Below are 24,210 nucleotides of genomic sequence, written 5' to 3'. Positions count from 1 at the left end.
AGTCGGGCCAGCAGGGGCCAGATACTAGGCAAGTCGTTCCTCCCCTCTGAGCCTCAGTTTCCTTCTCTGGGAAATGGGAATGGCAGCACCACTCCACAGGCACAGAGAGGTGGAATAAATAAAGCAGCTGTCACAGACGGGCGGCCGTCACTGCATTCGTCTTCAGGTATTTATAAAGCGCCTACTATGTGCCACACGCTGTGGGGACACTCAGATGCAAAGAACGAGACAGAAAGGCCCTCAGGGCAGAATGTCTGGAGGAGGGAGAGACGTCCCCAACACTGAGTGTTCAGGCCATAATGGGGGGTAGGGGGCCTGCAGGGAGGGGACGGGCTCTCTGGGAGTGAACAAATGGCCCCCAGGCAAGCTCCAGCCCCGTGCCTGGTCCCAGGATCTGGGTGAGTCTGTGAGTGCCTTACCCACCTTAGGCGGTCCTCTCCCACAGTGTTGGATCTCCCCTTTCCAAGGCAGGGCCTCTCGCAGCCCCTCACAGTGGTCTGCACAACCAGGGGCCCCTCAGGGGAGCCTGTGGCTGGGTTAAGCTGGGTAACCGTCTGGACTCTGCCTGGGGGCTGAACTGTCCTGGCTCTGGTCCCTCTGTTCCCCTCAGCCCCCCAAAGCCTGGGTGGCACAGGAGAACACACTGCATAAGGGCTGAGGGAGGATTGTCAGGCCTGCTATTGTGCCCGGCTTACCACTCCTAGACTGGGGTCCCTTGGGGTCCCTCAGGGTCCCTCCGAACCAGGGCCTGGGTCTCTTGCTTCCCCCCCCGGGCCCAGTGCAGACCCAGGCACAGAGCGACGCAGTGCCATGGACAGTGTTACCGCCATGTCATTTCTCTGCAGAAAGCACCGTCAGGTCACCCTTCCAGAATGTGGGCGAGGCGGAGGAAGAGTCACAGGGGCTGACTACCCGTGGCCAGCCCGAGCCTGGGCATCAGGTGTGTGTGTCCATCGTATGAGTGTGGGTGAGACGGCACCCAGGGGAAGTACAGACCGGCTCACTGAAACATCTTGTGCAGCAGGTGGGTGGGTGTGGATGAACTGTGAGTCCCTTGGAGAGTCCCACAGCTGGGTCCCCCAGTCCAGCCGCAGGCACATGCCCCAGCAGCCTGGGTCAGCGTGGTGTGCCTGGACAAAGCCATACCATCCCTAAGGGGACCACAGGCCTCCACCCCCAGGCACTCCTCCCTGCGGCCCCCACCTGCCCAGGCCTGGGCTGAGCGCTCCTGAGAAGGGCGGGGCTTTCCCTCTCTGGGCCCAGCACACTGCCCTGTGGACCTCCAGCCCCGGCACCGCAGCCACTGCTCTCCTGGTGCAGCTCCCGGGACACCTGGCTGCTCCCCCATTGTGGCCTCCTGACCACCCACCCGCTCGCTTTGTGGGCAGGGGCTTCTTCCCCCGCAGAAGGGTGAAGTCCGGGGCTGCCTCTCCCAGCCCCACACTCTGACCCCTCCTCACTCACCCCATCAGTAAAAGTGCACCCCCAGAGTCTGCGGGGAGAGAGGGCCCTGCCTAAGAGCCTAGGGTTGGGCAGGGGGTGGGGCTCTGGCCGCTTTCCCAGCATAGCTGCCTCCTCTCCCACACCCTATTCCACCCCTGACATGCCAGCCTCCAAACAGGGGCTGAGTCACTGCTCCTCGGAGCCTCAGTGTCCCCATCCACATAATGGGGCACCTCTTCTCGGACCCTCCCCTCTTCCTGGGACTGTCGTTCAGGTAAATGAGATCACCCCCAGACAGACCATCCTCAGCCCAGGGCTGGTTCTCCCGGTTGTGGCTGGATGTACGGTGGGGGCCTGGTGGGTACGGTGCCTCCCTCCCTCCTGCCCTCCATCCCTACCCTGATTGCTGCCCGGGCAGCTGAGAGATGCCAACCCCTGCAGGAGCAGAGGCCGCGCTCCCAGCCTGCTTTGATTCCGGCATTTGCCTCTGCAGACACGGGTCCTGGACTGCAGCCTGTCATCCCTGCCCTGGAAAGGAACTCACTGTCTTCCCTGTCCCTGGGATCAGGGCCGGAAGGGCCATTAGCTGCGGCTCATCTCACCCCTCCTTTACTGTGGCTTCTGAGATCCAGAGAGGGCCCGTGACCTGCCCGAAGTCCTCACACCCCGCTGTCTACGTCATAGCACTCAGGCCCCTGCCCCACCTGCTCCTCCCAGGCCTCCGCTGGTCCCAAGCCTCCACTGTGCCAGGCCTCTGGGGGCTCTGGCTGCTTCTGGCCCCTCCCGGCCCCAGCCGCGCCCTCAGTCTCCAGGCACCGGGCGAGGGGGCCTGTCAGTGAACCGGGGTGAGGGCATCCCTCCTCCCGTTAACACCTTCCACCCACCCCCACTTCTTGAAGAAAACCAGGAAATCAGACCCGCCCGGCCCAGTGGTTTCCAGATTTACTCAAAGAAAGACTTCCGGGGCTCCTCTCCTGCTGGCTCAGCGCCTGGCCATGGAGTGACAGGGGCCAGGCTGGAGGGTGTTGGAGCGGCTGGGGCAGGACAGCCCCTCCCCCTTCCCCAGGAGGCAGCTTCCCACCTCCCCAACCTCCAAGCTGCTGGAACCAAGAGGGGACAAACTGCCAGGGAGGGCAGTGCTGCTCCCCAGGCACAACCTCCCCTGAACGCCCCATCCTGAGCTCACCATTTGAAGACATATCCCTGGGAGAGGCCCCGCCCTCTCTCCCACACCTGCCTTCTCTGGAAGCACAGGTCTCAGCTCACATTCTTGGGGTTGAGGCCATGGGAGCATCCGGACCCACAAACCCCTTCTAGGGGTTTCCTGAGACTCACACAGGAACCTGGGCCCTAATCACCCAGCCTGCCTCCCCGCCTTCCGTCCTCCATCCGCCGCTTCAGGAGGATCCTGATTTCTGCCCTGGCCTGCCTCCCTGCCCCCTCCCCACCTTGTCCCCTCTTAGAGGAGGACACAGCCCACAGGACTGTGCGGGGCAACCGACCGGATGCTTTATCCCTGCGTCTCTGACTCCTGAGACCTTCTTGTCCATTTATGGATGAGAAAATGAGGCTCAGTGAGGGGAAGGCACTGCCCAAGGTCATGGACCCAATCACAGGCCAAGAAGAGGACACCTAAGACCTCCCCCTGACACGCTGACCTCAAACTGGGTCTGGCACTGCCTGGACCACCCTCCCATGGATCACCAGCCCTTGGGAGATAAAAAGCAACCCCCACCCCTCGAGTTCTGCCCAGACCTAGTCTTCACCCTGTTCTAAGATGACCCCTGACCTCCAAGTCAACAACAGTGGGTGTCCACGGACTCCTCTCCCTGCCCCCATTCGCCCCCCCACCGGTTCACCCCTTCCGCGCTAGGGCCACGTCAGTGGCCACGACCAGGGAGCATTCCATGTCTCAGTCAACAAGATTTATTGGTCAGGGAGGGGGGATGGGAAAGGGACTGAAGCCGGGGGCTGGGGCTGCGGGGGCTGTGGAGCCAACGGAGGGCCCCAGAGGGGATGGCGGGGAGAGCAGAGTCCTCAGTGGTCGGTCTGGCGGACCTCCTCGCGGGAGGAGATGACCCTGCCATCCTGGACTTCTTCCACAATGGTGCGCACCTGGCGGGTGGTCACAGCTGCAGGAGACAGACACTCAGGGTGGGCGGGGGCCAAGAGGCCCTGGCTCCACCCCCAGCCCCCTGAGTGGAGCTGGCTTTCTCCCCCATGGCCACTTGGTGTCCACGCCTCTGGTGGCCCCTCAACATCACATCCGCACAGGTGTCCCCCTGAACCTGCCACTCCCTCCCTCCCACCCTGTTCCTTGCTGGTGCCCCTGGGTGAATCCTGCCTCCCAAATAGATGGTTTGATTCCGACCCGCATGTCCTTCTGCAAGAGGAAGACTGCACAGACTGGATGCTACACGAAATGGGGTCTGTCTCCATTTCTCTGCAGTCTCAAGGGCATAGATTATGTTCCCTTCAGAAGCGGATCTCCAAGACAAGACCCTGGTCCACACCCTTAGACTAGATGCCCCAGGGCTGGGATTTTTTTCTTCCCCATCAGACTGGGATCCGGAGGACAAGGACCAAGTCCCTTTCTGCCATCAGACAAGAGACTCCAGACACAAGACTGCTTTTGCTCATCTGTAGGGTCCCAAGAGCAAAGATCGTGAGACCATGTCCCTACCTCCCCATCAGATGAGAGTCTCCAGAGCTGGGACCATGTCTCCCACCTCAGACTAGGATCTCCAAGGTAAGGGCCATTTCCCTGCCTCTCCCCCATTAGACCAGATAGTGTCCCGCTCACTTGATTAGGACCCTGAGCCCTACCGGGTCCCTTCCCCCACCCCTGCTGAGGACTAGCCATCATTTCCTGGAGCTCCTGGACACCCTCCCCCAGCAACGTACAGGTGGGTCACCTGCCCCGTGCAGCCCCACCCTCAGCTACCAAGATGCTTACGTTCTCTGGGCTTTTGCTGAGGCAGCCTGCAAAACAAGAGAGAGAAGATTAGATGTGGGTCTCAGACTCACCTCTGCCCCAGGCCCCCAGCCCTGGTCCCAGGCCCCCTCTCACTGGAGGTCCTCGCCCCCCAGCAGGCGGCGGTAGGTGGCGATCTCCTGCTCCAGCCGCGTCTTCACGTCCAGCAGGATCTGGTACTCCTGGCTCTGCTGTTCCATCTGGCAGCGCAGCTGGGCCAGCTGCTCCTCCACGTTGCAGATCAGCCCCTGGATCTGGGACAGCTGCAGGCAGTAGCGGTTCTCTGTCTCCGCCAGGGTACTCTCCAGAGATGCTTTCTGCAGGAGAGCGGGAGAGGCAGGGGTCAGAAGGGTTCTCAGTGCCCCCTCCAGGGACCTGGGCGCCTCCCCCCACCCCTGAGGCCTGGCAGCGCCCCTACCATGCTGAGCTGGGCCTGCAGCTCGATCTCCAGGTTCTGCATGGTGCGCCGGAGCTCTGAGATCTCGCTCTTGCTGCTCTGTACCATCTCGCTGTTGGAGGCCACCTCGCGGTTCAGTTCCTCTGTCTGCAGAAAAGAAAACGTCGTTGGCACTGGAAGTTCCAGGGGGGCAGGCGTCCTGGGTCCCTTCCACTCCGAATGCCACCCACCTTGCTGAAGAACCAGTCCTCGGCGTCCTTGCGGTTCTTCTCCGCCATCTTCTCGTACTGTTCGCGCATCTCGTTCAGGATGCGGCTCAGGTCCACGCCGGGGGCGGCGTCCATCTCCACGTTGATATCCCCGCCCACCTGGCCTCGCAGGGCAGCCATTTCCTGCACAACCAAAGAACGGTCCACAGTCAGGGGTCTCACTATGGCAACCGATTAGGGCTCCCTAGTCAGAGGTGTTCCGGGTCTGAACATTGCTCTCCACCATCTCTTCCCTCCCAGCTAACCCTCTGAGATGGCTTTTCCATTTGGCTCTCACCTCCTCGTGGTTCTTCCGGAGGTAGGCCAGCTCCTCCTTGAGGTTCTCGATCTGCATCTCCAGGTCGGCTCTGGCCAGGGTCAGCTCGTCCAGCACCCTGCGCAGGCCGTTGATGTCGGTCTCCACGCTCATGCGCAGGGCCTGCTCCGTCTCGAACCTGCGAAGGGAACCAGAGACTTCCGTCAAGATGCTTGGACTGGCAGGTGCAGGTTCTGGCCAGCACCCTGCCTCCGAACGATGAGGGGGTGCAGTAGAAGCCCATCGCGGCCCTGGGGGCCTGGGACAACGCAGGGCAAGGCCCCACCCCCACCCGGCTTCCTGGCTCCTCTCTCCTCTGCCTCCCACCTCCCCTCTCACTCTTCCATCACCTGACTAAGCCCAGCAACCTTCAGCATCTGCTGCGTTTGCTGCATCCTGGGCTAAGAGGTGCAGGACTCTTAGCAGGGGCTCCCCCACCCCCAGCTCCTGGACCTTGCCACCAGCAACTGAGGAGTCCTGGGGTAGGGAGGGGTGCCCCCAGTTCCTCTCCAGCCCCCCTGGCCAGGGCTCACTTGGTGCGGAAGTCATCAGCAGCCAGACGGCTGTTGTCGATCTGCAGCAGGATGTTGGCATTGTCCGTGGTGGCCACGAAGATCTGGGAAGATGGGAGAGTGATCAGGTCACTGGGTGGGGGTAGCTCAGCACAGACCAGGGTTCTGAGACGGGTCTCTCTGTCTGGGGGCCAGGATGTGGCTGCCTCCTCCAGGAAGGCTCCCTTCCCACCCAGCCATTCCCCTTTACTGCATTACAGCTGGTAAGAGAGGCGGGGCCAGCCCGAGTCTGATGGCTGAAACCTTGCCCCCCTCCCCCATGCCAGGCTCTGCCTTAAACCAGAGTGGACAGCCATCTGGGAGTGCCAGGCTGGGAATGCAGGAGAGCAAGAAAAGAATGTGAGGATGCCCCGGGGCAGAAGCTGTTCCCAGATCCTGGAAAGAGGACGGATATGGGAAACCTCATTTTACAGTTGGGGATATAGTGTCCCTGAGAGGCTCCCCCAAAAAGGAAGACTAAAGGAACCCTCACCAAAGAGTAGTTCCAAATCAGAAGTCATGACCCCTGCTAAGCCCTGACCCCGGGCTCCAGCAGGCAGTCCCGGCCCCGCCCCAGGTTTGCTGAGCCCCAGTCTTGAGGGCGCAGCAGGAGAGATGGGGAAACCAGAAAAATCCCCAAATAAGGCACACAAGTGGCCTCCTGAGGTCCCGCCCCCTCTCTCTCACCTCCTCTTCCTAGCAGGTGCCAGCAGGAGCTCACTCAGACCCCTGACCCCACCGTAGCCCTAAATCTCCCTCTTGTTCCAAGGAAAGAGGTGCCTGAGTATCCGGCGACCCCAGGGGCCCAGCCCTCCACGTGCATCCATTCATCTTATCCTACAATCACACAAGGTGGCAAAAAGCTCCATGATCGGAAACTGAGGCTCAAAGGAGCTCCACAAGGCCCGCTTGTCCCTAACCCAGGCCGCTGCCCCAAAAAAAGAGACCATAGGCCACAAGGTGGCCCCAAGATGGGCTCCCAGAAGCCAAGCCGGATCCAAGCTGTCCTTAGTTGCCCAAGACCCTGTGGCAGCCCCAAGGCTGGACTCCAGGCCTTGGTCAAGGGCAGGAGGTAAGGGAGGAAAAGCTGTGCCCCGCCAGGTCCCCTCCCACCACAGCCCCTACCTGGTTCTTCAGGTCCTCGATGGTCTTGAAGTAGGAGCTGTAGTCCAAAGTTGGCCTTGGGGCCTGCTTCTGGTACCAGTTGTGGATCTTCAACTCCAGGTCAGCATTGGCCTCCTCCAGGGCGTGCACTTTCTCCAGGTAGGAGGCCAGGCGGTCGTTGAGGTTCTGCATGGTGGCCTTCTCACTGCCCCCCAGCAGCCCATCACCACCTCCAAAGCCACTGCCATAGCCACCGCTGCCATAGCCGTCGCTGCCATAGCCGCCGCTGCCGTAGCCGCCACTGCCATAGCCGCCGCTGCCGTAGCCGCCACTGCCATAGCCGCCGCTGCCATAGCCGCCACTGCCATAGCCACCGCCAGAGCCGAAGCTGTAGCAGCTAGAGTAGCTGCCGCCCCCAAGGGCATTGCCCAGGCTGCCAGACTGCTGGCAGGAGGTGAGGGACAAGCCGCCCCCCAGGCCACAGGAGCCCCTCATGGAGTTGGAGGAGAACTGGCGGTTGGTGGTGGTCATGGTGGCGATAGCGGGTGGCAGGCAGACACGGAGAGAGAGGACTAGAGAGGAGGGAGGCCCAAGGTGTGTGTTGCTGCCGGGCTCGCCCGCCTCCTTTATAGGCCCCGACAAATGGGCGTAACGATTACAACAGGCTCACGCCTCTGTTCCCATTCCCCTGGGCTTTCATCACCGCTGGCTGCCCGCCAGCTCCCAGGTGGCTGTGGGTCCCCTTCCCTCCCACCGTCGGGGCTTTGCATCATTTCTCCGAACCCCCATGCTGGGCGTCTGCTTGTGTGTATGTGCGTGTCCCTGGTCTCAGGCCTGTCACCTGTAATTCAGGCAGGCCCTTCAGCTACGCTTTCCCATGACCTAATATGGACAAGAGGAATAAGCAGGATGTCACCGTCACTGAGCCCTCCCAGGCAGCTGCCCCCAGCCACACACCACGCCACACACGATCCCGGCCCTGGGTGAGGTGCAGGGGAGACAGCAAGGACCGGTACCCCATCCTGCCTTGGAAACTAGACCCAAACCCACCAGGCTCACCACACAGTAGCTCGGTCAGGTCTCAGATTACCACCCCATTTACAGATAAGGAAACTGGGACTTGTAGAGGGAGAGTGTCCCACCGCCCCACCTAACTCAGAACAGGGCTGGCAGGGCTTCATCCTTCATCCTTCGTCGCACACTGCCACAGCACCTATACGCCTCCCCAGGGGCCTGTGACACACTGGCCCCCTTCTGTAGAGCCCTGACACCAAGGAAGCACTGCAGGGGCCGTGGTTCCCTCTGTACAGTTTTCTGACCCTGTCCCCATCCCTGGAACCCCCTGGAGATGCAGCGTCCTTTTCTGACCTTTCCCCATCTCTCTCTCACAAGTGGGGAGTCCTGGGCTGGAGTGGGCAAAGGGGAGCTTAGCTGCAGGCTGGGGAAGTGGCAGGCTGAGAGGGGGCATCGTGGTAAAGGCAACAGGAAGAAGGGTGAGGGGCAGGCCCCTTCCACCCTCCTTGCCCCTCCTATTCCCCAAGAGGCCTCAGGCTGGGGGCATATACCTTTGGGTCCCAGCCAGCTGGAAGACTAAAGGACACTGCCCAAGAAGAGGGTCTTCTTGAGACCCCTGACCCGGCCAGTCCCCTCCCCCCCCCTCCCCTCCCCCTCCCCCACCTCCGCTCCCCTCCCCTGCAGTCTCCCCCAAGGGCCCCACCCAGTCCCCTGACCTGGCTCCTCAGGATGGGCCAGGTGCCCGCCCCACAGCCCCACCCTGCCCTGCCCACCCCCCTCAGCTCCAGGGTCTCAGCAGGCCCAGTGGGCGGAACGTGCTCGTGTCTCAGACTGCCAATGGCTTCCACTTCCCAGACAGGCCCAGACAGCCCCTGCCAGCAGCTGAGAGAGATTCCCCAAGAGCCCAGCAGCTGCTAAGCCACTAAAGCAAGAAGGACGCCCCCCCGCCCATGCTCACATGCAGAGGGGCCACCCCACCCCACACCCCCGCAAACCCAACAGAGCCGGTCTGGTCTCCTGGACTGGCCGTGCCACTGCCATCCCTCGCATGCTTCAGCGCCCTGGGCCACTTCTCCAGAAAGCCCCCTGCCCAGCCCCTCTCCCTCCGATCTTGACCTTGTACTGCCCCAGGCTGAGACAGGGAGCTGTCTGTAACAGGTGTGGCTCCCCGGAAATTCTATGGGGCCCTCCCAGGGACCAGCCACAGGCAATGGGCACCCAGGGGCTGATTCTCAGGAACTTTCCCAACCTGATGGGCTGTCCCATCCCTCAGCCCTCAAGCCTCCCGTCTCCCTCCTTTGAGCCCCAGGCCCGGATGGGGTGTGCAGAACAGGTTGGCAGGGGACAAGCAGCCCCAAACCCTCAGCAAACTCTCCTTGTCCCCCCATCCCTCAGCCCACACTGCTCAAGCCAAGGACCAGACCAAACCACAGGAGGCATTGAACTTCAAGCAAAGCTTTAATTGCAGTCACTGGGGCAAACTCAGAAGGTCCCCTTGGTGAGGGGCTGTGAGAAGCAGATACAGAAAGGCAACCGCTCTTGGGCGGTGGCCCAGACGGGCACTTGGGGCGCAGCAGTAGTGTGCTGGGAGCTGCAGGCAATGGCTGCCCCTTGACCCTGGAGGCTGGGCTGTCGCAGGTAGACGGGGCCTCAGTGGGTGAGCAGTGGACCTGCTCGCGGGAGGGGACCACCTTGCCGTCCTGGACTTCCTCCATGATGGTACGCACCTGGAGGGTGGTCACCGCGGCTACGGGCGGAGGAGGAGGGAGGCACAGGGAACCTCAGGCTGGAGGCCCTCCCCAAGCCTCCCACACAGAAGGGTCCTCAGCCTCTCCCCACCCATCCTGGGCAGGACGGGGCAGGCTCTTACCTTCCCGGGTGGGCTGAGAGACCAGGGACGAGTAGTACTGGGTGGCCAGGCTGCAGGGAAAGGGGGACCTGTCAGCCCAGTGGTGTTGGTTGGGAGCCCAGCCCCCAGGGAGGAGGAGCAGCTGGGGAGGCCCCGGCCGAGGGGAGAGAGGTCCCAGCATATCGGACAGAAATCACAGCAGGGAGTATATGAGAAAGAGTGGCAACCACAGGGTCAAAGGGCACAGGCCCAGTGGGCAGGAGTAAGGAAAGGGGACACCCCAACAGAAGGCCCAGAGGCACTTTGCGGCCAACCAGCCATTTACAAGGAAAAGCTGAGCAAGTGGTTTCTCCGTTTCCTGAAGGGCCCAACGAATAATTAAAGCAGGAGAGACTGTGGCTAGATTATAGATAGACTTAGCCATCGTCATAGAGCAAAAAGCTGGAATGTGTGACTAAGCATGGAGACTCCAGGACATCCTCGGCCCCTTTACACTAGGGCCCCACCACCCACCCAACTCCAAACCAGATCGCCACCCATCCCAGACAATGGGATCACCAACCACGCAATCACTGGAACCAGAAAGCCAGGATCATTATTAACCACTTCACGTGCTAACTCAAACGTTCATTGAGTCCCGCCAGCAAGCCACACTCGCCCCCGCATTCAGGCCTCCAGTCCTGCTGTTTTCAGCTATAACACATCCTCTTGGTGCACCACCTCCCCTTCCCTGTCCTTCGCCCGCCTTATGGCAGGTCTTCTCTAGCCTGACGCCCTTGCTCCAGCCTCCTGACTGGTCTCCCTGACCCCACCCTCGCCCCTCGGATGCATTTCTCCCTCTGCAGCCAGAGTGAATGTTCTAAGATGTCTTGATGATCGTACTTCTCTCTGCACAAAAGCCCCCGTGGCTCCCCACTGCCTACTCCATCAAGTGGGACCCCAGCCAGTGTTCTCAGCTTCACCTCCTGCAAACCTCCACACCTCCCCCTGCCTCGGCTGGTGCTGGCCCTCCCTGGGTGAAGCCACCCAGCCCACCGAACAGGTGCGGCCGCCCTCCACTCACTGGGCGTCCTGGCCCTCCAGCAGGCGGCGGTAGGTGGCGATCTCCCGCTCCAGCCGCGTCTTCACGTCCAGCAGGATCTGGTACTCCTGGCTCTGCTGCTCCACGTCACAGCAGAGCTAGCACAGCTGGGCCTCGATGCTGCTGATGAGGCCCCGCAGCACGCCTCGGTCTCTGCCAGGCTGCCCTCCAGCGATGCTTTCTGTGGGTCAAGGTGGAGGTGGCTGGGGAGACCGAGCCCCCAGAAGGGGGCCCCACGTGTGTGGGTTTGTGGGCGGGGCAGTAAGTGGGGAGAGTGTGCAGTGGCAGGTGGGGCAGGCAGTCTCTGGTTCTCCGAGTGGGGGTCCAGGAAGCAGGGCCCACTCGGAGTGACAGGTACAGGACAGGGAGAGGACAGAGGCCCTACCACGCTGAGCCGGGACTGCAGCTCCATCTCCAGGTGCTGCGCAGTGCAGCGTGGCTCCGTGATCCCCGTCTGGCTGCTCGGCAGGGCCTCCGTGTTCATGGCCACCTCGCGGTTCAGCTCCTCCGTCTGGAAGGCAAGATGGGCCCTAGGGGCTTGCGGAGGCTTGCAGAGGTGGGGCAGGGGCCTGACCTCCTAGACCTGCCACTCCAAGGCCTCTGCAGGACCCCAAGCCCACCTGCACACCCTGGAACTTGTAGAATTCACCTTGCTCTGTGGTCGTTTGTTTCCTTACTGGACTGCAGGTACTGCTCTAGGTCAGGCCCTGGGTTTCACTCTTTTTGTCCCTGTCACTGTCCGGGCACTGCAGCTGCTCAGTGCATGCTTACTGGGGGCATGAGAGTCTGCATCCAAACACACACCTACCTACGAATGCCCGGGCTGGGAGAAACCCTAGTGGGATCGGGAGACCTGGATCTGCTCCCCAGGCCACAGTGAAGGGTTGTGTGAGCGTAAGGCCTCTCTGAGTCTCATGATGTCCCCCTGAACGTAAGGGGTTGGTCCCCTGGTTTCCAAAGCTCCTTCCAGCTGGGAATCCACAGTCTGTGGATCTGTAAGTTTTCCAACATGTGCTCAGCACATGGCGCATGCACGCACATGTGTGCACACCTGCTCACGCAGGCCACCCACCTTGCTGAAGAACCAGTCCTCGGCATCCTTGCGGTTCTTCTCCGTGATCTTCTCGTATTGGTCACACATCTCATTCAGGATGCGGCCCAGGTCCACAGTGGGGGCGGCGTCCATCTCCACGTTGATCTCACCACCCACCTGGCCTCGCAGGGCATTCACCTCCTGGGCAGACAGCTGAGCAGGAGCTCACTCAGGCAGCTCACTCAGGGCTGCCTTCTCTGTCTGGGGGAGATGGGTGCAGAGGACAGACAGACACAGACAGGCCAACAGCTCCTCACACTGAAGGTGGAGGTGGATGTCATCACATCTCAAACATGCAGGGCTGTGGATATCAACAATCTCCCGAAACACACACTCGCAGGGTGGACTGTGCCCAGTGCCGGGGTGTGCTGGGCCAGGAGAGATGGCAACCCCCGGTCATGGTGGGGGATGAGCCAGGACAACCTCACTCCAGCCCTGACAACCCGCCTCACCCCCGCCGTCACCAACCACGCAGCACGGGCATGGGGAAAGCAGCCCCCTGTCGGTATCGGGGGAGTCAGACCTCACTAGGAAATGTGAATCTGCTGGGGGATGCAATCCCTATAACCAGCCTCAAAGCCAAGTAGAGACATTGTCTGGACTCCTGCTACTCGGGCATTAGGCTCCCTCAGCTCAGGCCAGCCCAGAAGTCGGATGGGAAGGAAGCCACAAGGTTCATTAGTCCCCCTGCAGGGTCTTGGATCCCTATCCTTGGGTTGAGCCTTGGGGTTCCTGGGAGGTGGGAGAAGTGGCAGAGTGGTGGAGTCAGGGTTAGATGTGGATATGGCTCAGGCAGACCTGAGGGAAGACCCACCCCTGTACAGCCTTGGACAAATTCCTTAACCCCTCTGAGCCTTGGTTTCTTCACTGGTAAAGAGAAGAACCTGCTCCTTTCTCCCAGTGAGGCTGTCGGTATCAGCTGAGGTAATTGCTGTGAAACACTCAGAATGGGCTGGGCAGATATCTGTGGTTGTTATGAGTATCACTATCACAATTAACTATAATAATTAGCCTGCGTGTTCTTAGACTGATTCACCCATTAGATAGTTAACTGCCACCACACAGTAGGCAGTGCCTCGAGGGACAGAGAAGTATCTCTGGGGGGAAAGGGCCCTCCAGGCCTCAACTAGGGACCAGTGAGAGTGTCCCAGGGTCAGAGCCAGGAACCCACCAGAGATGGGAACTGGATGGAGAGCGTGGCCCTGGCCCAGGAAGATTTGGGGGCCCCGGCCTTGCTTGTTCTCAGGCAAGTTTCTCCTGCATTCCCAAGCTGGCCTCACCTCCTCATGGTTCTTCCTGAGGCAGGCCAGCTCCTGCTTGAGGTTCTCAATCTGCATCTCCAGGTCGGCTCTGGCCAGGGTTAGCTCGTCCAGCACCCTGCGCAGGCCGTTGATGTCGGCCTCCACGCTCATGTGCAGGTTCAGCTCCATCTCATACCTTGGCGGGAGAGCGGGGGAGGCAGGGAAGCCTGAGCCATGGAGTGCCATTAGGACACCCTCGTACACACAGAGAGCCAGACCCCCACCAGTCCCCTGAGCTGTCCCCGAGACCCAGACTCACTTGGTGTGGAAGTCATCAGCTGTCTCAGGCGGGCATTATCGATCTGCAGCACCAAGTTGGCATTGTCGATGGTGGCCGCCAGGATCTGAGGGACACAGTGGGCTTGGTGAGCAAGAGCCCTGGGCAGCCACAGGAAGACCTTGCAACACCCCTCCTGCAGCCTTTTGGAGAGTGGGCCAGAGTGAGGGAGATGAGGGTCCCTGTGGTTTCCTCCTCTGAGCACCCCGCTGGGGGGCTCACAAGGAGCAGCGGCATGATACCCAGGCACAGGTAACCATGGTGCCAGGAAAGAGACCCATATGCACTCCTCTCCCACCATGAGGGTCACTGCCCAAGCTGCCTGGACCTCACTCCATCTTTCCCCAAGTAAATTCACCTCTAGGGCTTCCTTCATGGCTCAGTGGTTAAGAATCCGCCTGCCAATGCAAGGGACATGGGTTTGAGCCCTGGTTCAGGAAGATCCCACATGCCACAGAGCAACTAAGCCCATGCATGCACCACAACTACTGAGCCTGCGCTCCAGAGCCTGCAAGCCACAACTACCAAGCCCACATGCCACAATTACTGAAGCCCGTGTGCCTAGAGCCTGTGCTCCACAACAAGAGAAGCCACCACAATGAGAAGCCCGCGCACCGCAACAGAGTAGCCCCAGCTCGCCGCAACTAGAGAAAGCTGGCACACAGCAACGAAGACCCAATGCAGCCAAAAAATAAATAAATAATAAATTAATTAATTAAATTAAATTAATTCACCTCTAAGCTCAGTTGCCACCTCCTCCAGGAAGCCCTCTTCGATTCCCCGTCTGGGTCTTTCTTCCCCATCATACCTCCCCTCGGCCCATCTCTCTTACACAGTACTTCTCCCAAGTGCAATATTTTTCTGTGACTTTTTTTTGTGTTTTTTTCTCTCCTCCACTGGACTCTGAGCTCCAGAGGAACAAGGCCCTGTCTCACGTCTGTCTCCTTCAGTTTGGAACCCCCAGCCCTGAGTACAGTGCCTGGCCGAGAGTCAGCCCCCAGGAAACATTAGTTTAATTCAACGATTAATTAAATAATTAATAATATTATGGCTGGCCCCACGTCAAACCTAGGGCAAGGTTTTCTTTTCCCACAGGGTCACCTGGGAGGTTTAAATGACAACAGGGAAGGGAGAGGCTCTGGAAGGAGCAGTGGGTTGGTTATTATTACTGCTGCTGTCGTTATTGTTGGGAAAAATACCCAAGAGAGGCTCTAGTCAAAGGCCATGGGGCTGGGGGGAGGGGGAGGCCCCTCCACACTGCCCAGAGGAAGCAGAGGGGAGGTCGCGGTGGAGGTGGCAGATGAGCTGAGTAGAATCTGGAATTTTTCAAGGCTGAGGGCTGAAGTATAAAGCTGTAAGAGGGCGCAGCCCCAGTAAACTCATCCTGGGCCTCAGAGCCCGCTCGTGGCCCTAAGTTCTGAAAAGGCACCCTGAGTCAGGCTCCGTTTCCAGACTGAGCCCAAGAGCCAGTCTGACTGAACCCACCCCAGGGCCTCATTAGGCCCATCAGCAACCTGCAGACTGGGCCCCCCTGCTTAGGAGGCTGATTGGGTCCAGCGAGGGGGCAGTGCTAAAAACCCGCCGAGGGGCAGTGACTCAGAGGCCTGGTGCGCAGTGCACTGGGGGCTGGCGGTAAGGAGCTGGCTGACCCTGAAGCTCAGGAACACTGACTCACCAGGGCTCCCCTGAGTTCCCTGCTGCCCAGATCAAGCCCAGTATCTGATCCGGCGCTCCCAGTAGCTCTGCTTCCAGTGGGCAATTGCAGGAGTTCCCTTCCAGGCCTGGGTCCCGGGCAGGAGCAGGCAAAGCCCCTCGCAGGGCAGCAGGCCTGGTTCTCCACCAGGAAACTGAGTGGGCTGACCCCGGGCCAGCCAGGCCCCAGCCCGGCTCTCCCCAATCCCGGCTTTTGCACCTCTTTGACCTCTCTCCTGCCACTGGAGGCTGCAGCCCTGTAGGTCCCTCCAGGGGCAAGGTTTGCGCAGAAGACCCAGGTGCCGTGCTTACAGAATGCCAAGGTCATGTTCACAGAGATCATACTCTGTGTGTGTGTGTGTGTGTGTGTGTGTGTGTGTGTGTTGTCTCCTCCATCAGACTAAGTTAGAGAAATATCTCCCCTTGGAAGCTTCCAGTCTGAGTGGGAAGACACAGCTCCTTTCCTCAGGGACCACCCCCCCCAATCTGCATCTGCAAGCAGAGACAGCCTCTGCTCTTAGGGACCCCCAGAGTGACCATCATGGAAGGAGTGAGGAGGACCAACAATGAAAGCAGCTGTGAGAACATGTCAGACTCAGTGAAATCAGCCCAATGAACAGAGCATAGACTGAACCTCAAAGTGCGGAAGGGACCCCCAGATCCAAGGATAAAAGGCAAGTGCCGTGCATCCAGGAGGACTGCCTGGAGGAGGTGAGGCAGGTGGGAGGGTGGGGCAAACTCAAAGGGGAATGGGATAGTGAGAAGGAGACATTGAGCCTCATCTCCCAGCAGCCACACCAAACTCCTTCCTATGCCTTTGTCCACACTGATCTCTATACCTGGAATGCCACCTGCTGCCCTCAATCAAGGTTCTGAAGCCTTGCCTGCCCACTCCTCTATCACCCACCCCAAATACCCTCCCCCAGAAAGGAGGAACTCCAAACAGTTTCCCAACATGGGATGTCCTCCAGGCCTGGGACCAGTGACTGGTACAGGGCTGGGCTCCAGAGCAAGTGAGAGTGAGTGAATGGATGAATGGGCGAGGGATGGAGACCTAGAGGCTGGAGGAGACGTGTTGGCAAAGGTCCGAAGTTGGGATGGTGTGAGTTAGAAGCAGGTGCTAAGGACAGGGGGCAGAGAGCGCCCACCTGGTCCCGCAGGTCCTCGGTGGTCTTGACGTAGTGGCTGTAGTCGAGGGCGGGCCCGGAGCCCTGCTTCTTGTACCAGTCGTGGATCTTCACCTCCAGGTCGGCATTAGCCTCCTCCAGAGCACGCACCTTGCCCAGGTAGGAGGCCAGGCGGTTGTTGAGGTTCTGCATGGTCTCCTTCTCGCTGCCCCCCAGCAGGGCATCTGCCACCCCAAAGCTGGAGCCAAAGCCCCCACCCAGGCTGCAGGAGCAGCCCCTGCCATAGCTGCCCCCCGTGCCCACGGAGAAGCGGGACGAGGACACAGACATGTTGCTAGAGCTGCTGGCTCCCAGGAGGCTGGGGGGCCGGCAGGCACCCCCAACACGGATGGAAGACATCGAGAGAAACCCCCACCACAGGGCACACACAGGCCCTTGACGGAGCCGGAAGTGGAAAGCCGGTGGATGCTGGTGGTGGGGGCGGCCACAGTGTCCACACGTCAGGCGCAGGGTCTGGTTTGCACAGAGACCCCAGGTAGCCCTTTATAGCCCTTTATAGCCAGGCTAAAGGGCAGCTGGGCCCCTGGCTCTTGAAGTCAGAGCCAAAACCCCAGCCGTGTAATTTGCCTCTGTACCGGCCACCCAGGGCCCGGGGCTCAGGCTGGACACACCAAGGGCATCCCGAGCCTGGCCTGGCACAATGGCTTCTTAGCAGCCCATCGTCTCTTAGAAACAAAGGTGGTATTGGAGCCGCACCCCCGGGGTAGGGTGATCCTCCATTCTCAGCCGCAATTAGGTGGCTGAGCTCGTTCTTGGGGGGAGTCCGGAGAACCCAGCCCTGGGAGCCAGAAAGGGCCTGGAACAAGGCACAGGCCCAGAGCCCGGGGCTGGTCTGGCCCCGCACTCAGCATTCTTGGGTCCCAGGGAGAGGGTGGAGAGATGCGGGGGACACCCTCCCCTACCACGTCAATGTGGCCCTGAGGGAGGCCCCCAGGCGGGGGGTGGGGGGGCGAATCAGCCTCTGACCTGAGGGAGCCCCCCAGGTCTCTTGGGATTATTCCAAGTCTGTGGGAGGAGACGTAGGCCCTGGCCTGGGGGCTGCCTTATCTGAGGGGAATAGTCACAGCCGCTGGCCTGAGGGAGCTTTGGATCCAAACCTTTTAGGAAGTCAGTTCAAGAACCTCAGTTGCCTCATTTGCAAAATGGGGGTAATTCCTGCCTCCCAGGGTCTTTGAGGGAATCTGGAGAGATGGTTGACATCAGTCAAGCTGGGGCTGAGGGGGAGAAGGAAGCAGAGGGTTAGGGTGACCACTCCTGCTCACACCGCCCCCCCCACCCAGTACCTGAGGGAAGACACTTCCTCAGGAGATGCGGGGCACAGGAGAAGCAGGACCTGTACGGCAGGTACCCCTCCACGGAGACGCGCCCTGAGGAAGTGTGGCCTCTTCGAGGACAAAGCACAATCCCACATCCTGGTGGCTGGCACCCGCCCACACCCAGCCAGGAGATTACCAGCCTTAATTACTTCAGTGCTAATGATTTATGTGCTGCCAGTACCCCGGCGTCTGCAGTCTGCTCGGCCTGTCTGAATGGGGAGCTTCCAGGGGCGGGGAGGCCTTCGGGCCAAGCAGGGGCGGAGGGAGACGCGTGGGTGGCCTGGGCTCTCGGCCCACACACAGGGAAAGAAAGTGAGTGCCCTTGCACGCAAGGGTGTCTCCTTGCTTGGAGAGTGGGGACTCCACAAGCTACTGTGAGAGAGGGGACAACCTGATTGACTGCGTCCTGCTCCCACCCCGCCTGTAAAGTCTGGGGGTTCTCAGGGTTCCTGGGGGCACGGAGGGGGATCAAGGTCAAGGCTAGGGAGCGAGGTCAGAACACCAGGGCTCTTCCATGAGGCCAGACGCCAGGGAGGACTTCCTCCTACTCCGGGCCAGTCCTGGGGAAGGGAACCAAGAGAACCTGGGGTCACCTGAATGGGTCAGAGGCCAGCCTTGCACCACCCACTCACCTTCACGGGGAATGACCTTCCCCCTCCCCACTGGAGCCACTCTCCCAGGAAGCCCCCTCCCCCAGGAGCTGACTGATCTCCTCACTCAGTTCAGAGAAGTGCATATGGAGCAGAACCAGGGGCCTGGGGAGAGGCCCGGCCACAGGGCACCACCCACCCTCTGCCTCGCTCAGAGCCTGCATCCCAGCCCGCACCCCACCTCCAAAGCCCTCAGACCTTAGTCTTGGGGCCCAGTTTGAAGCGGCGGAGAGTCTTCTAACCTTCCTTTCTCCCTCCAAAATCACCAAGGTCCCCCCATCTCCCCATCACTGCCATTTGCCACCCCCGGACGTCAGGCTGTGTGTCAAGGTCTGGGCCTCGGTGGCTCCACACCAGTGACCCCCCAGGCCCTTTGCCTCCGGCCTTTGGAGACTGCCACCTCTGAAGCCCCTCCAGCACCTCGACCCAGAGAGGCCTCACCTGCTGCTGAAGGACAGGCCCGGCTCACCCCCTCTCCCCAGGTGAAAGGACAGGGTCAGAGCCCGGAAGGCCTCCCTGGCCCTCTGGAAAGTGTGGCCACCCTTGGCGGGCCTAAGAAGGGCCCGGACACTCCTCCCTCACCGCTCAGGACAGCCCTGGCCAGACCCTGCCAATGACGCCATGAAGAAACCGAGGCCCAGGGTGCCGGAGCGGCAGGGCAGCCGGGCGCTGGCAGCTAAGCCCGGCCTGAAGCGGGGCCCCAGCAGCGCCCACTCCCCCTGCCAGGGGAGGAAGGCCTGGCAGGAGCAGGTCAGAGGGCTATGCCAAGGTCCTCTCGGCTGTGAATTCTCCTGCCCGGGCCTGTCCTCCACCCCCGGCATCCAGAGGGGCACCGCCAGGCCCACAGCCCTCACGGCTGTCAGCAGCTTGGCCCACGAGGCGGAGGAGAGGAAAAGGAGGAGGCCATCCAGCCCCACAGCCTGCCGGGGGTCCAGCACAGCGTGCAGGGGACAGGAGGAGGAGGCCCCAGGGAGACGGCTGGGACAACTCCCAGCATCCCCCAGTGTCCCCAGCCAGCCCCAGCCTTTGCCCAACCCCACCGGCCCTGGATCTCCTCGCTAGAGGCTGCTGAACGGCCAGCGTGCTCTCGGGTTGACTAGGACAGACCCTGTCTCAGATTTGAGCAGGACTAGGGTGTGGGGGGAGAGTCCCCAGGACCGAACCCACCCTACGAGGTTGACGGAAGGCGCAAGGTGTAGGGTGGCCTGGGGGCCCCCGTATACACTTGATGTTCGATAGATGAGTATCGATGTTGACAAAGGTCTCGCCACATCGGCCCAGTCGACCTTGGCTCCTACAGGCCCCCCGAGCATTAACTGTCACCTTCCTAGGACAGTGCCCACCCCCACCCAGAACCCAGGGCACGGCAGGTATACAGCAGGTGCCCTGCACGTGTTCGCTGAGTCATTAGGAGCAGGGAGCCTGGGCCATGACTGGGGCGGAGACAGGGGCCCAGGACGGGAATACACGGCTACCTCCCCACTGCCCCCAAGGGAAAGGGTCCGTATCAGGTGAGGTCAGGAAAGTGAGAGGCCCAGGATCTGGGGGTGGGCTCCCAGCTGGGACCTAGGCTTGGCTGGTGAGGAGAGGACCCCAAACCCTCCAGGGGCCCCAAAGACTGGACCCCACCCCCAGGCCCTGCCACTAGGGCCTGTCAGCTCCTTTCCTCACAGACACGCAGTCCCTCTCACCTGCAGGCACCTTGCCCAGGATAGGTCACCAAGGAGCTCACGGGTGCCCCTCCCTTTACCTCAGCCCTGAAGCCTCCCCACCCGTTGCCCAAGGCACCCTCACCCCGCCACACCTGCCCTCAGGTGGAATCCTCTTCCTCTATTCGGTTTCCTCAGCCTCTGTCCTGAGGCCCCAGGGCCGCCCCGCCCAGATCCACTCACTAATGATTTACCACCGACTCCAAAGAAGGCCCCACCCTCCGCCTGGGGCGGGGCGGGGTTTGCGGGAGGCGTGGAGCGGTCCTGGCTCCCGCCTCCCAGGAGGCACGATTAAGAGAGTCAGGGACGGGACGTCCTGCAGTGCCCCCTGAACTCCAGGGGTCCCCAGCTGCTCCCTTCCCCACACAACACACGCAGCCACCTCCCAGTAGCTGGCTTCCAGGAAACATGTGCCTGGGGTGGACCCAAGACAGGATTCAGCCGCCCGGGAAACCCCGCCCCCCTGGACAGAGCCACCTCAGCTGTCCAGGGCCCCGCCCCAGAAAGGGCCCGGAGGTCCCAGGGCCCCCATGGGACCCAGGACAGGAGGAGAGGGCAAGGGAGGGCCTAGAACCAGCAGGAACGGGTGGGGAGGAGGTCTAGGAACGGGAGCCCAGGGCTTCCAACGAGGGAGGGAGCCCTTGCTTCTTCCCAGGCTAGAAGACGCCAGCTTGACAGGACCAGCTGCTCCCCTCTCCCCCCCTCTCCCTTTCCCCTTCTTCGGCCTCAGGGAGTTATGGGGGAGGACGAGAGGGCGGCAGGTCAGGTGGGCCCCCTTTCGGACCTGGGGCTCACCCCCTCCCCTTTGCCCTGCAGGCTGATGGGGCACTGAGGGCCTGGGTAACCAAGTCAGAAACCACAGCCCCCCAGGCCCCTGGGCCCTGCCCCGCCTGCCCACTCTGCTGTTCGCCCTCCGTAGCCTTGCGAGCCTGGCTGTTCTCCATTAGTTCACCGTCACTTGTCCCTGTTCTTCGATGCTCTTGAGTGATTTCCTCCATGGGCAGGTGTGGCCCGGGCTCCCCGAGAGAGAGGCTTTGCCTCTCCCATCAGAGTGGAGGCTTCCTAGGATAAAAGCTGTATCTCCCCACTCAGACTGGGAGCTCGCTGGGGGTGGAGGCCGTGTCTCCCCCGTGTGAGCCTGGGGACGCTCTGAGCACAGCCTGCCTCCTTCCTTCACCTGACAGCGCCGGCAGGAAAGGGCGCTCTTGGCTCTTTGACTACCCAGCCCACCACAGGATGATCCACGTGCCTGACCAACAGGGGAGCACGCCTGTGCAGAGGCCTGGGCTCCATGGAATACTCCGCCCCACCCCAGGCCCCCCACCTGCTCCCCCCCATTAAACCCGGCCTCATCCCTGAAGCTGCCCCAACCTGGCAGTTTCACAGCCCCCTCGTCCCTGCCCCTGCCTCAGAACCCGGACCCTGGGGCTTGTTATTTAACATTTCAGGTGTGATACACTTTCTCCAGCAAGGTTTTGTGGGGGAGGAACCACAGCCCCTGATCTTCACGACCCCCATCGTGAAGCATGTTATCTGTGATCACGACTCCGCACCTCATGAAAAGAGCTCAGAAGGCCAAGTGCAAGAGCCTGAGTCAATGTGGGCTCTGCCATGGACAAGTCATATCCTTTCTCTTAGACGCATCGGCAAGATGAGGCTCCTCGGCTTCCATGACAAACTCTTTGTGAGGCTTACATGAGATAGCTTGTCACAGCAGCTGGCCCCAGTCCTTGTGCCCGCTAGGGGTTCGGGGGAAGGATCAATGACTCCAAAGCTGGCTGGGTGAAGGCCCCTGGGGTGAGGCAGAAGTCCCCTCTCCCCGTGCTAGGCAGACGTCCACATCCTTATCCCCTTATATGGCGAAACGGACTTTGCAGGTGTGACTAAGTCAAGGGATTTGCAATGGGGAAATTATTCTGGATTATCTGGTTGAGCCCAATATAGCCACAAGGGTCCTTAAACGAGGGAGGCAACAGGGTCAGAGTCAGAGAAGGAGATGTGACGACAGAAGCAGAGGTCAGAGTGATGCAGCCATGAGCCAGGGAAGCAGACTCTAGAAACAGGAAAAGGCAAGGAACAAGTCTCCCCTAGAGCCTCCAGAGGGGCTCAGCCCTGCTGACACCTTGACTTTAGCCTCCTAAGACGCATTTCAGACCTCGGGCTTCCAGAACTGTAACGTAATAAGTGTGTGTTGCTTTCAGGCCCTAAAGTTGTCATTTGCTCCAAGAGCGATAGGAAATTAATACCCTCCCTCAGCCATTCGAGCACCAGTGAGCGCTAGCCACTCTCACTTGTGTTAGAATTAGTTAGCTCTGCTCCCCTTATAGAAAGATAATCCTTTACAGCCAAAACATGGCTTTCTGTTTATCTCTGGACCCACTCTAAGGTCTAACTCGGTGCTCTGTGTACAGGAAGTGCCCAATCAATGCTGGCTGGATAAACGCAGGCAGTGAAAAGCCCAGTGCTGGGCTTCACTCAGCACCCATTCATCGCACTCATGGTGTGGCCGTCACTGGGCTGGGTGCCCAAGAACTCAGCACTGAGTCAGCGAGTCCTGCCCTGAATGAGTGCAGGCAGGTGAGCGAGAGACAGACAGATGCACAGTCCATCCAAGCGCCGTGTTACTGGGTGATGATGAAAGTGTGTGTGTACAAGCACCTGGGAGGAGCGGGGAGGAGCGACTCATTCAGACCAGGCTGCTGAGGGCAGTTTCATAGGGAGGGACCAGAAAGCAGGGTTTCGAAGCCAGGGCAGGGCTTTGCCAGGCAGAGAAGACGAGGTGAGAATTCATCCAGGCAGAAGTGGGGACGCGCCCAGCATGTTTGGGGGCCAGCAGGAGACTTGCAGCTGGATCACCATTTCAGGGGGAGCAAAAGGAAAGCAGATCTCGAAGGAAACCCATTTGTTCAGCTACGATTAATTGAGCACCTACTGTGTACTGGGCACTGCCCTAGGCTCTGGGGATATGGTGATGAACACAAAAGAAACCATTTTTGCTTTTATGGAGCAGACGTTCTAGGGGGTAAGATGGACAGTAATCAATCCAGAGAATGAGACATTCTTCACGGAAACATGAAAGGGAATGTGAGTGCTTCCAGGGCAGGGCAGGAAGGCCTCTTCTAAGTGACGTTTAAGGGGAAAACTGAATTAAGGAAGGAGCAAGCGGGTGCAGGGAGGGGCATTCCAGGCCAAAGTAAGAGCTAGTGCAAAGGCCTTGGAGCTGAACCAAGACACTCCTTTTCAGGGAACTAGAAGAAGGACCAGTATGGCTGGGGTGGGGTGAGCAAAGGAGAGAGTGGGGCTACATAAGCTCAGAAAGGGGCAGGGCAGCGTTGCAGAGTAGTGGTTCTCAGCCCTGATTCACAGAGCTGGGCCCACATGGTGCTCATGACAGCCAAGGCAGAGAACCACGCTCCAAAGCCTGGGAGACCAGGGTAAGGCACGTATGTCCGTGTCAAGAAGTTTTTGTTTGTTTGACTGCAGACTTCCCAGAGCCCTGAACAAGCTAATGTGCATTGTGACTGTACAAGGAGAAGACAGAGCGCTAAGGGTTTCCCAAACTTAATCACCCACGGACCCACTTTCAGGGGGTGCATGTGGAGCTAAGGTTCCTCGGAACCCATTTTGGGAATCTAATGGCCAATTCATAGGGCATATTAGTGGGAGAAATGGCTAGAATAAAAATTGGAAAGAGAGACCTCCATGAAAATGTGCTGCAGAGTTCAGACTTTATTCTAGAGCAATACAGTCATCCAAGCATTGCTGTACTGTTCTGTTTTGCTTTTAGTTTGTCTGTTTAGAGATTTTAATTATACAAAGGGAGATGACTGGTCTCTTCAATGTGTCAGTTTCCCAGTTAATAATATCTCTTGGAGAGCCACCTCACCCTCTTTTTTTTTTAATTTATTTAATTTATTTAAATTATTTTTTATTTTTGGCCGCGTTGGGTCTTCGTTGCTGCGCGGGCAGTCTCTAGTTGTGGTGAGCGGAGGCTACTCTTCGTTGCGG

At 60.0% G+C, this 24,210-nt stretch overlaps 2 protein-coding genes across 3 annotated transcripts; both read right to left on the bottom strand.

The window, feature by feature from the left end:
- Window positions 1–3,480: 3,480 nt before the first annotated feature.
- LOC308607844 (keratin, type I cytoskeletal 17-like) lies at window positions 3,481–7,573 on the bottom strand (the record flags this gene model as incomplete). Of its 2 annotated transcripts, XM_081220179.1 has the most annotated exons (8): window positions 7,055–7,573; window positions 5,912–5,994; window positions 5,361–5,517; window positions 5,045–5,206; window positions 4,836–4,961; window positions 4,514–4,734; window positions 4,400–4,425; window positions 3,481–3,575 (listed from the first exon to the last, which is right to left on the bottom strand). In XM_081220179.1, exons 1-8 carry the CDS (start codon window positions 7,562–7,564, stop codon window positions 3,481–3,483), a joined length of 1,380 nt encoding a protein of 459 aa, XP_081076305.1. In that variant the 5' UTR covers window positions 7,565–7,573. The 2 variants fall into 2 exon arrangements, with proteins under 2 accessions (XP_081076305.1, XP_081076304.1); XM_081220178.1 differs by lacking the exon at window positions 4,400–4,425 and having other exon boundaries at window positions 3,481–3,622.
- A 1,865-nt stretch (window positions 7,574–9,438) lies between these two features.
- On the bottom strand, window positions 9,439–19,116 carry LOC308607070 (keratin, type I cytoskeletal 42-like; the record flags this gene model as incomplete). Its single annotated transcript, XM_081218660.1, is given in 13 exon segments — window positions 9,439–9,794; window positions 9,918–9,967; window positions 10,960–11,075; window positions 11,079–11,119; window positions 11,122–11,158; window positions 11,363–11,488; window positions 12,050–12,211; window positions 13,351–13,507; window positions 13,631–13,653; window positions 13,656–13,715; window positions 16,489–16,868; window positions 16,871–16,935; window positions 19,076–19,116. Coding segments are annotated over 13 exon segments (1,614 nt in total).
- Window positions 19,117–24,210: the final 5,094 nt, after the last annotated feature.

This window comes from Mesoplodon bidens (genome assembly GCF_964165515.1).
Source record: "Mesoplodon bidens genome assembly, chromosome: 19".
Classification (NCBI taxonomy): Eukaryota; Metazoa; Chordata; class Mammalia; order Artiodactyla; family Ziphiidae; genus Mesoplodon; species Mesoplodon bidens.
This window is presented reverse-complemented; position numbering and strand designations above follow the sequence as displayed.